This window comes from Oncorhynchus gorbuscha, linkage group LG02, assembly GCF_021184085.1.
Source record: "Oncorhynchus gorbuscha isolate QuinsamMale2020 ecotype Even-year linkage group LG02, OgorEven_v1.0, whole genome shotgun sequence".
Taxonomy (NCBI): domain Eukaryota; kingdom Metazoa; phylum Chordata; class Actinopteri; order Salmoniformes; family Salmonidae; genus Oncorhynchus; species Oncorhynchus gorbuscha.
This window is the reverse complement of record NC_060174.1, coordinates 60,913,465-60,925,602: the sequence shown is the minus strand read 5'-3', so window position 1 is coordinate 60,925,602 and position 12,138 is coordinate 60,913,465. Positions and strand designations below refer to the sequence as shown.

The 12,138-nt window shown below is 42.0% G+C and overlaps 1 protein-coding gene across 1 annotated transcript; it reads left to right on the top strand.

Moving 5' to 3' along the window:
• Nucleotides 1-409: 409 nt before the first annotated feature.
• Nucleotides 410-6,023, top strand: LOC124005762 (arylsulfatase I-like). The gene is made up of 2 exons (XM_046315282.1): nt 410-1,119; nt 3,916-6,023. Exons 1-2 carry the CDS (start codon nt 812-814, stop codon nt 5,324-5,326), a joined length of 1,719 nt encoding a protein of 572 aa, XP_046171238.1. The 5' UTR covers nt 410-811; the 3' UTR covers nt 5,327-6,023.
• The last annotated feature ends 6,115 nt before the right edge of the window (nt 6,024-12,138 follow it).

Sequence of the window (12,138 nt, the reverse complement as noted above, 5' to 3'; positions counted from 1 at the left end):
TACATGCAGGTGGACTGAAGCCTACCTACTCCCATTCTGACATTAAATAATAGAGTTACTATCATGTCATGAAAATATAAAGTATGTCGTAGAACTTTTGAAATGCAGCTCCTTAAATAACACGGGCATGCTTGAGCACAAGAAAGGCCTAATTGTCGTATGTTCACTGTAGCCTACTCCCATTTTAACAGTAACAATAGAGCGATTCTACCCGTAATCCGATATTTTTTAATTATGTTCGTTTAAAAAAGACCTTGTAGCATAAGAAAAATTCATTTTTTTTTCAATGCAGGGTCTAGACAACTTTCCTTGAGATGAGCCGCACCGGGCTTTTCTTGTACCAGGGGCAGGGGGTGGGTCCATGAAGGGGTCTTGTTTCATGTTCGGTGATGAGACGCGGGCGGAGTTAACAACAACCACTGAGAGGAGAAATAGTGGAAAAGATAGGCTAATGTAGGCTACTGTAAATATCAAACCATACTTGGCCGGTCAGTGTTTAGTGGGGACTAGGGAATGGTTATCAGCGCGCCTGGAAACGATGCAACTTTATAATGTGCAGTAGTAGCTTTCAAAGTTTAGAGGTCAAGTTTACAGAAGAGAAGCTTGGACGTTGTAAACGCAGAGACCGTCAAGATGACGAATGAGAATCTGCGGCAGAAACAATGTTTCCACTCTGCATCCTAGGATCATCAATTACGCGCGTGTGTATACGTATTATTTCAAGAATGTGTGTAATGCAAAAATATAAACCAGAGACTAGAGTGCGAGTACCCTAACGACTCTGTCCAAGTGCACTCTAAAATCAGTAAAAATGCACGCAGTTACCAGCCTCTCAATGGTCAGTTTGCTAAGTGTTGGCTACCTATCCATGGACTGGATCAAGCCGAATCAAGTGGAGGAGCACACTCAAAACGATGCCTCTATTACGTTTGAGCCTAAGCAACCACCACACATTATATTCATACTGACCGACGACCAAGGCTTCAATGACATAGGTTATCACAACCCGGACATTCGGACTCCAACTCTGGACAAACTGGCCGCGGAGGGGGTGAAGCTGGAGAATTACTATGTTCAACCTATCTGCACTCCGTCACGCAGTCAGTTGATCACGGGCAGGTAAGCATAAAAGCCTCACCATCAGCATCAGGCGTTTTGACACGGATATCCTTGAACATATGCTTGTAATTGGTTCTCTTGATCACAGATTAAACATAACACGTATTGTTTTATGTAGGCAACATTATCGGCAATGATAGTGTACAGCCAGGTGAGTAATTACAAGTATAGAGAAACCACAAAACGTTATAATGCATCATCTCCTGATCAAGATGCTGGTTGCGTTTGGTGATAAATATGTGCATGCATGGTACAAGGCATTCCTTTGTTAGCCAACTTGTGTTTCCTTTAGGGCCTAAGAGTCCCTAAGACTCAGAGTCCCTAAAAAAATCCGTCGTTCTGCCCCTGAACAAGGCAGTTAAACCCACTGTTCCTAGGCTGTCACTGTAAATAAGAATGTGTTCTTAACTGACTTGCCTAGTTAAATAAAGGTATAAAAAATATATATATAAAAAAAGACTGAACAGTGCAGTGCCCTAACATATGTAGAGTACTTTGAAATGTCTCATCCTGCACTGAAAACAACTGTTAAATGTTTGCACTGATGCTGTGTCCCTTGAGCTGACTCATCCAGAGCAACCACAACATTTACTGGAAGTACTACTGCTGGCATCGACAGTATGTCATAACAGATGAGTTAGATGATCATTCATAAAGTTAGGAATTCTCAGCGAATGAAGGCGAGTTGGGAAAGCTAAACAACATTGGTTCGTTTTCCCACAGACATTGAACAGAGATTGAATACATCTACAATAGAGGTCAGGGATACTGTAATTTGCCAAATAGTCACTTATTCTACTATAACTTACCAGGAAAGAGCTGTAAACTGTTGGGGAAGATCAATGCTGTAGTTTCTACCCAGGGTACATGAGCAGAAACATCTGCTGTTGAGAGCAACGTGGAGAGCTGCAAGATGAGGCCAGTATTGTGAAACAATGGATGAGGGCTGCTAAAGACTGGATAAACACAACCATATGAGCGCCCGGGTAGGAAAATAATTGAAAGGGAACGACACGAATGCTTAGATGGAGTCCTTGCCTCCTCAAAGTTAATTTGTCTGAAACACACACGGGCTATATTCCCTCTATCATTAGTACTCAGAGTAGGTTGTACTTGTTGATATGTTCACAGCTTGGGGGAGGTCTTATCAGGACAATGTACGTTTGTGGAAACATTTTGTGAAAGTGGATTGCTAGGAGCTCTGTGTAATTTTTTTCATTGCAGGGTTTGCTTGACCGACATACCACACAGCTGCTGCTCTGCATCCTGAACAATAGCTGTGGGGCCGTCAGTGTGTGTGTGTGTGTGTGTGTGTGGTTCCTCTCTAGGTTTCTTCCTAGGTTTTGGCCTTTTTAGGGAGTTTTTCCTAGCCAACGTGCTTCAACACCTGCATTGCTTGCTGTTTGGGGTTTTAGGCTGGGTTTCTGTACATCACTTTGAGATATCAGCCGATATACGAAGGGCTATATAAATAAATGTGATATTTATTTGATTTGTGTGTGTATATGTGTGTGTGTGTGTGTGTGTGTGTGTGTGTGTGTGTGTGTGTGTGTGTGTGTGTGTGTGTGTGTGTGTGTGTGTGTGTGTGTGTGTGTGTGTGTGTGTGTGTGTGTGTGTGTGTGTGTGTGTGTGTGTGTGTGTGTGTGTGTGTGTGGAATGGGGTTGGTTGGTAGCCTGTCACTAGAGGATCTCTCGCAGAAAGACACAGTTCACCCCAGAGTTTCACCTCAGCGTTTCTAAGAAGAATTGAATGAGCTGTTATCTCTCCAGCAACTCTCAGCTAATGAACAACCCACAGGGGGGGGGGAACAGGAGCAAGACAGTTGTTTTTATTGGGCTGAGGAGTGAGGACATGACACGCTCCCTATGTGCCTGAAAGATGTGGACGGAAGGCCAAGGCCTAATAGACACCATCCTATTGGCTGTTATTAAAGCTGTGAGGAAGGGAGAGAGAGGGAGAATAGAGCTATGGACTGTTTCTGTATAGGTGTGTGCATATCTGCACTGCGTCACCCATAACATGAACTCTCAGTGGACTCTCTCTCACGACATGCTCATTTGGACTTTGGTGTGGGTCGTGGGAGGAAGGGACTTGGTCTGAGGGAAGTGGAGTGCGTCTGCTTACTGCAGTGTAGACCACCCAAATATCAGACCACGCTAAGAACCTGGGTGGGTGGCCAGACAAACGTTATATAGGGACAAAGTGCAAGTGTTTTCATGTGGTACAGTGTAACTGAAGTACTACACAGTAATAAAAATAGGTACATGTTCCGGACTGATGAAATCTTCAATATCTCTTCTTTTACCTGGAATGTTTTGGTATTTCTGTTAGTGGCCGCAGCACCTTTTCAACATCAGCCATTGTGGTGTTTACTATAGTTCAATAGGGGGATATACTCGTTCTTCTGATTCCTGCAACATTCTTTTGCTCTCTCACCCATATCTTTGCAAAGTATCCAAACAGTACCCTTCTCCTTCCCTGGTGGGTGACAAGCTGTTGTACACTTCTGGCTGAAAACAGATGCTAATGTTTAGAAGAGTTTCCTTCAAGACTAATTGACTTAATTAATTGCCTAGTATGTCTTGAAAGCTGCACTCAGACTGTAAAACTAGCTTTGCCAACTACCTAGTAATTTAATGGTTGGTAGATCACGGCCTACTTATCTGTGTGGAAAGTGTATCTTCAATAAGAGTATTCTCAGCATCATGACTCTATTTATCAGCTCCAGCGTTGAATGGGTTTTAATTTACACAATGAATGAAGATGAATGTTGGACATTATTTCTCCCTACACAGATACCAGATCCACACAGGCCTCCAGCACTCTATCATCCGGCCTCGCCAGCCCAACTGCCTCCCTCTGGACATGACCACGCTCCCACAGCGGCTGCAGGAAGCGGGGTACGCTACTCACATGGTGGGCAAATGGCACCTTGGCTTCTACAGGAAGGAGTGTCTGCCCACGCGCCGAGGCTTCCACAGCTACTTTGGCTCTCTGACGGGCAGCGTGGACTACTACACGTATGGCTCCTGTGACGGACCAGGCCTGTGTGGCTACGACCTCCACGAGGGTGAAACCGTGGCCTGGGGCCGTGGAGGCAAGTTCTCCACCCACCTCTACACGCAGAGGGTACGCAAGATCCTATCCACTCACGATCCGTCCCACCAGCCCCTGTTCATGTTCCTCTCCCTCCAGGCTGTCCACACGCCCCTTCAGTCACCCAAGGCCTACATCTACCCCTTCCGCGGGATGGGGAACGTAGCCAGAAGGAAGTACGCAGCCATGGTGTCCATCGTCGACGAGGCTGTGCGCAATGTCACCTACGCTCTGCGCAAGTACGGCTACTACCGCAACAGTGTGCTCATCTTCTCCACGGACAACGGTGCCCAGCCGTTCACTGGGGGGAGTAACTGGCCCCTGCGAGGGCGTAAGGGGACCTACTGGGAGGGAGGGGTCCGTGGGGTGGGCTTCGTACACAGCCCCCTGCTGCGTCACAAGCGGAGGGTTTCCAAGGCCCTCTTGCACATCACTGACTGGTACCCAACCCTGGTTGGTCTGGCTGGGGGTAACGTGTCACAGACTGAAGGTCTTGACGGCTACAATGTATGGCCAACTATCAGTGAGGGCAGGGAGTCCCCACGCCTGGAGATCCTCCATAACATTGACCCACTCCACCGGCGCTCTGGCCTGGCGTCTGGGTCTGGACAGGAGGCCCAGCATGTGTGGGACACCTCGGTCCAAGCTGCCATCCGGGTGGGGGACTGGAAGCTGCTAACAGGGGACCCGGGCCATGGAGACTGGGTCCCACCACAGGTACTGGCCAACTTCCCAGGCAGCTGGTGGAACCTGGAGCGGAACACTGAGGGAACAGGGAAGTCTGTGTGGCTCTTCAACATCACAGGAGACCCCTATGAACGCAGTGACATGGCTGTGCAGAGGCCTGATGTGGTCAAGAAGCTGCTAGAACGTCTGGCCTACTACAACTGCACTGCCGTCCCTGTTAGGTTCCCCACCGACGATCCCCGGGCCAATCCAGACCGCAACGGGGGGGCCTGGGTACCCTGGGTCGGGGGGGATGAGGACGAGCCGAAATGGAACGGGGTTTATAAGAAAGGGAGGAATAAAAAGAAGAAGAAATGCAAGCTGTGCAAACTGAGATCCTTTTTCAAGAAACTGAATACAAGGATAATGTCCAATAGAATATGAGGTGGGAAAGTCGATGACACTCAGTCACAAGTAGCCTATACATTTTACACTGCAAGAGTAATCTGAGCCAGCAAACACGATGTGTGTGTGTGACAATGGAAAATGATGTTTACTACACTGCATCTCTTTGAGTGTGCTGTCATATGTTTTTTGGTTGTAGGACTATTGGGTTCTATTGTGTTTATTACATGTTCTATTTGATCCACTTGTAGTGCATAGCTAAGTGAATTCAACATGTTTATGTTGACCTACTCACTTGGGGTTATTTCAGCAGTAGTGACATGAACTGACCTGTTTTTCTTTTCTATATTTTTGAAAATATCTAAGTAAAGAAACAACTGTTTTAATTCAACAGAAGCTAATGGGTGATTCCTCGTGAAATTAGAACAAATCAAGCTCATGATTTTGGGGAGTTTCATATCATTTAATCGATAGAAGAGTCCTTTGGAGGAAGGATTGTTGACATGTATTTGACATTTGTATCTTTTTTGGCCTTACCCGGGCCTCTTTTTAAAGCTGCGATCCGCGATAGGCAAAACAGAGCCATTGGCCGCACCAAGCGCATTTGTTTTGTAAAAAAACATTTGTAAATCAAATCAAATGTATTTATATAGCCCTTTGTCCATCAGCTGATATCTCAAAGTGCTGTACAGAAACCCAGTATGCAGGTGTTGAAGCACGTAGGCTAGGAAAAACTCCCTAGAAAGGCCAAAACCTCGGAAGAAACCTAGAGAGGAACCAGGCTATGAGGGGTGGCCAGTCCTCTTCTGGCTGTGCCGGGTGGAGATTATAACAGAACATGGCCAAGATGTTCAAATGTTCATAAATGACCAGCATGGTCAAATAATAGGTCTGGGACAGGTAGCACATCCGGTGAACACGTCAGGATTCCATAGCCGCAGGCAGAACAGTTGAAACTGGAGCAGCAGCACGGCCAGGTGGACTGGGGACAGCAAGGAGTCATCATGCCAGGTAGTCCTGAGGCATGGTCCTAGGGCTCAGGTCCTCCAAGAGAGAGAGAAAGAAAGAGAGAATTAGAGGAAGCATACTTAAATTCACACAGGACACCGGATAAGACAGGAGAAGTACTCCAGATATAAGAAACTGACCCTAGCCCCACACATAAATGACTGCAGCATAAATACTGGAGGCTGAGACAGGAGGGGTCAGGAGATACTGTGGCCCCATCCGATGATACCCCCGGACAGGGCCAAACAGGAAGGATAGTACATTCTATACTTTTCTATCGCACGTGCAATGATGTGCTGATGTCTGAGGGAAAAAACAGTGTTCCCTGTTTAAAAACTTCTTTGCTATTGTAATATTGCAGTTTCACCGTTACCGATTGCAGCTTTAAGACGCGATAGTGTTTTACAGCTTTCTCTGTAATATGAGTGGTATTTGGAGTTAAATAATAATTGTCTTACATTAATTAATGCATTTTGTAAAATATAGACATGTAAAATGTACCATTTTTGATTTGGCAAATGTTTCTATTGATGAACATAATATATTCAATCGGCATATCTAAGTTCCAGAGTAGGATCTTTGCTAGTTTTAAAGTAATGGTCCATTTTAAAGAGAAATATGTGCATGTTAGGCAGGTTTCCATTGAAGTTTATACTACAAAGCAAAAGCTATGTCACAAATAACACTGCAACATGTGTAATGGAAACTGCAGCAATAGAATAAATGTTCTAAAGATCAACAAAATGTTTATCCATTTGACAGGGGTGGGTTTTTTCTTTAGTTTTTCTTTGTTTATTGCGACAAATTATGTAACCCGTGTTTTTTCGAATATATGATGATTGCCAAATAATTTCGAAGGTACGTGGGTGGGGCATGGTGATGTTATCACATAACTACAGTGCCTTCAGAAATGATTCATCACATCCCTTGAATTTAAAAAATAAAAAAAAATTGTTACGGCCTGAATTTAAAATGGATCAAATGTAGATTTGGTTTGTCACTGGCCTGCACACAATACCCCATAATGTCAAAGTGGAATTATGTTTTTTTAGATGTTTACAAATAAAGGAAAAATAAAATCCCGAAATGTCTTGAGTCAATACGTAATCCTACCCCTTTGTTATGGCAAACCTAAATACGTTCAGGAGTAGAAATTCACATAAGTTGCATGTACTCCCTCTGTGAGCAATAATAGTGTTTAACAGTTTTTTTTTAAATGACTAGCTCATCTCTGTAACCCACACAAACAATTATCTGTAAGGTCCCTCAGTCGAGCAGTGAATTTCAAACATAGATTCAACCACAACGACCACTGAGGTTTTCCAGCGTCTAGCAAAAAAGGGCACCTACTGTTTTGTTACATGGGTAAAAATACAAATATATATCCGTTTGACCATGGTAAAGTTATTAATTACACTTCATATTGCTGTATCAATACACCCAGTCAATACAAAGACACAGGCATCCTTCCTAACTCAATTGCCAGAGAGGAAGGAAACCTCTCAGTGATTTCACCATGAGGCCAATGGTGACTTTAAAACAGTTACAGAGTTTAACTGTTATAGGAGAGAAGTTAGATGCTTCAACAACATTGTAGTTACTCCACAATACTAACCAAATTGAAATAGTGAAAAGAAGGAAGCCTGTACATAATTAACATATTCAAAAACATGCATTCTGTTTGCAACAAGGCACTAAAGTAATACTGCAAAAAAAAAATGGTCTTGAAAACAGGTGTTATGTTTGGGGCAAATCCAATACAACACATTACTGAGTACCACTCTCCATATTTTCAAGCATAGTGGTGGTTGCATCATGTTATGGGTATGCTTGTAATTGTTAAGTGGGGAGTTTTTTTCAGGATACAGAAGAAATGTAATGGAGCTAAGCACAGGCAAAATCCTAGAGTAAAACCTGGCTCGGTCTGCTTCCACTCGACACTGGGAGATGAATTCACCTTTCAGCAGGACAATAACCTAAAACACAAGGCTAAATCTACACTGGAGTTGCTTAACAAGAAGATAGTGAATGTTCCTGAGTGGTCTGGTCACAGTTTTGACTTAAATTGGCTTGAACTTGAAAATGGCTGTTTAGCAATGATCAACAACCAATTTGACAGAGCTTAAAGAATTTTGAAAAGGATCATTGGCAAATATTGAACTTTCCCAGTGTGCAAAGCTCTTAGACACTTACCCAGAAAGACTGCCCGCTGTAATCACTGCCAAAGGTGATTCTAATACGAATTGAGTCAGGGGTGTGAATACTTATGTAAATGAGATATTTCTGTATTTCATTTTCAAGAAATGTGCAAATATTTTAAAAAACACGTTGAAACGTTTTCTTTAAAGGGGTATTGTGTGTAGATGTGTGATTTAATCCATGTTGATTTCAGGGTGTAATACAACAAAATGTGGAATAAGTCAAGGGGTATGAATACTTTCTGAAGGCACTGCATAAAGCTCAACTCCACATATGTAAATGCCTTCTGCTTGCTAAAACTATTTTTCAACTATATAAAAAAACGAAGCGTTTCTTTGCAGGACAAGGATCGTCGTGACTTTCAAGAATGCCACAATTGCTTCGCTTGCTTTCCTGGTTGGCTGGATGCAAAGTTACAACATCCAATTATTTCAGATATACAGGACTGCAAGTCTCACCTTGGCAAGGACCATGGCAATAGGCTCATTTGACACATGAGAAGTATTAGAATACGGCACATATTAGTCTACTCTTGCATTCTGTCCATGCTGACTTGTGTGTGCTACCAGAGACATGAAACAAATAGGTGGGAAGGCATGCAGGCTGTCGCAAATTGGATCATTTGTCTATAAGTAGCAGAGATCCACTCCAGAACGTCGATATGCATGTAGAGTCTATTATGGTCAACAATATATTGAAGTATTAGCCAGATACATTTTAAAATGATTTTTTCAATATTTTTAAATGTTTGTAAGAAAATACTACTCATATTACATAGCAAGTGGTGAAGCTTCATATGAGGCCATTGTCTGCTTTGTAGCACCTACAGATGAAACGTTATGGAGTCTTAACGGACTTAACAGACATTTAGGTCAGGCCAAAATATCAAACATTCCAACTTGAATGAATTATTTCCCAATTATGCTTTAAGATACAAATGTCAAATAGATGTCAACAATCCTTCCTCCAAAGGATTCTTCTCTGGATAACATTTTGTGAATATCCACAAAATCATGATCTTGTGTTGTTCTAGTTTTCACACTAATGTCATATTCCTCTTCACTTCTTTGTGAAACCCACAGACATCCTCACCTTGACAACAGACACAGACCATTGGTCGCTTCTTATACAAGTCACTTCCTTGAATGTACTGTATGTCATCCTACACCAGCTGATAGGCCAAACTGGTCTCATAGACTAGACGTAACATATTAAATGTCAATCCGGGACACTGAAATTAGTATGATATGTTACGTTTGGCATGGTTAAATAAGACAGATGGATACTTAAGGAAAACTGAAAAGAAAAGTGTTGGTGAAATGCTTAGTCCGTAGTTATTATTGTCTGATTGCTCTCTTAATGTCACAACCGTCTGGAAAAAGTTGTTAAGGGGATGTGTTGATAGTGTCTTGTCTCCAATGGAAACTATTAAACTCTGTAGTTAAAGATGCACCATGCAAAAATATCTCAGCCATTTCCTGGTTGAACAGATCTACCACTTCAAAGCTGCAATATGTAACTTTTTGGGAGACAAAACCAAATTAACATAGAAATGTTGTCTAATTGAAAGCAAGTCTAAGAAGCGGTAGATATGTTCTATGTGCTCTATTTCTATGCTTCCCGTTCTTAAGTTTTGTTTTTGCCTCTTTTACTTTGGTTTTGTACACCAGCTTCGAACAGCTGATAATACTATATTTTTGTTTATGTAAAATATATTTCACAGCGGTTTAGATGGTACAAAGATTCTCTACACTACACTTGCTTGCTTTGTCACATAAACTGAAATTAGGTGAACTATTATAATTTTAGCAACCAGGAAATGGCAGAGTGATTTCTGCATAGTGCGTCTTTAATGATTTATTCAGATGTCTACCAAGAAAGTACTGTAAGCGGAGATCTTAGCAGTGAATTTAAACACAAAGGTCTGTCTGGCCCTTGTAGCCTTTTCCTGCAGTCAAATGACCTAGTGGCCTCATGGGTGGAATGTTATTCATATTTTTCATAATTTCATAATTAATCAACTTTTTTTTGTCAAACAGTTTTGTTATATTTCAGTCTTCTGTAATGTATATAAAGTGTAGTATTGGGAAGCAAACTCAAAATTGAATACATTTCAACTCTATATCTGACATGGTACAGGTGTCTTCTTTTTTTTAAGCCCATAACCATGTGTGTGAGGTGTATACTTTTGATTCAAAGTAGATTTGTTTTAAGACCCTGATTTTGCCCACTGCAGTAAATAGTTAAACACACTTGGGGACTACTTCTTCTACACACTATAAATAATGTTTTCACCAAAACACTACAGTTTGAGACTGACTCTGCTCTCCGTATCCCCATTTCCCCGAGAACAGCATGACACAAGCTTTCAGGAAGCTAACCAAGAAAACAACTTAACTGTAGTAGAAAGTCAAAGTATTTACTGTGGCTTTCAAAAAGACTAAAGATCGTTAGAGGAGTGAAAACAGAAAGACTCATCCAAACGTAATTACCGGTATCTCCTGACCTAATCGGAGGCGTCCAAGAAAAACTAAAATGTCCAGGAAAGATACTCGGGCAATTATCTCTTATCTGCAACTGTTCAGTAAACTAGATGTAAATTGATAGTTTAATGGAATGAGATAGCTGACAATATGCTTGGTTGAATCTGGCAACTTAAGAAATATATATATATTTTTTTCTATCAGAAATTGATTTATCCATTTAATATCATTGGGCTCATGCCCAGAAAAGATGTACATTATGTTTTGGAACAGATTAATCACACTAAAATGTTTCTCTTGATCGTTGTTTCTTAAAAGTCTTCCTCTCTCCCTCACTTTGGCTAAAACGGTTATTATTTCTCTCACAAATCAAAACATTTAGGAAAATGCATGCTCATTTAGAGCACGTCACAAAGACGTAGCTTATAGCAGAAAGGACAGTTAATATATCAACGTTTTTTTGTGACTGAAAATAGAGAAATCTGCCATTGGAGACCTCTCCAGTTGACAGTGAGTTGAAGAAGTGTTTGTTTGCGCTTTGGAGAAGGTGGCATGGAGCAACGTGTTTTTTTTGTTGCAATGGCTGCATCTCAATCCACCACGTCCATTGTACACAATTTCACGTGTACAACATCTACAACATTGGGTTAATTCCTTTTTTTACTGGCCAACTAGACAAGATGTAATGGAACAGACGATTGTCGTTGTAACGGATCTCGTCCTCCTCTTTTGAGGAGGAGAAGCGAGAAGGATCGGAGGACCAAAACGCAGCGTGGTAAGTGTTCATTATGTTTATTTTCAAACATAAACTGAACACTACGAAAATACAAAACAATAAACGTGAAATGAACGAAACAGTCCCGTGTGGCGGCAAACACTGACACGGAAGACAAACACCCACAACCCAAAACTGAAACCCAGGCGACCTAAGTATGATTCTCAATCAGGGACAACAATTGACAGCTGCCTCTGATTGAGAACCATACATGGCCAAACTCAAAAACAAACATAGAAAAACAAACATAGACTGCCCACCCAACTCACGCCCTGACCATACTAAAACAAAGATAAAATAACGGAACTATGGTCAGAACGTGACAGTAGTCTACAACAAGGTGTGAAAAGGAGAATACCGTTTTAATTTATTCAGCTCTTCTAGAG

What these genes read in the sequence shown, in the direction of transcription:
- LOC124005762 (XM_046315282.1), top strand. Translation starts at nt 812, where the DNA reads ATGCACGCAGTTACCAGCCTCTCAATGGTCAGTTTGCTAAGTGTTGGC. An exon ending in AGTCAGTTGATCACGGGCAG is followed by an intron (nt 1,120 to 3,915) that starts GTAAGCATAAAA and finishes CTCCCTACACAG; the next exon opens with ATACCAGATCCACACAGGCC.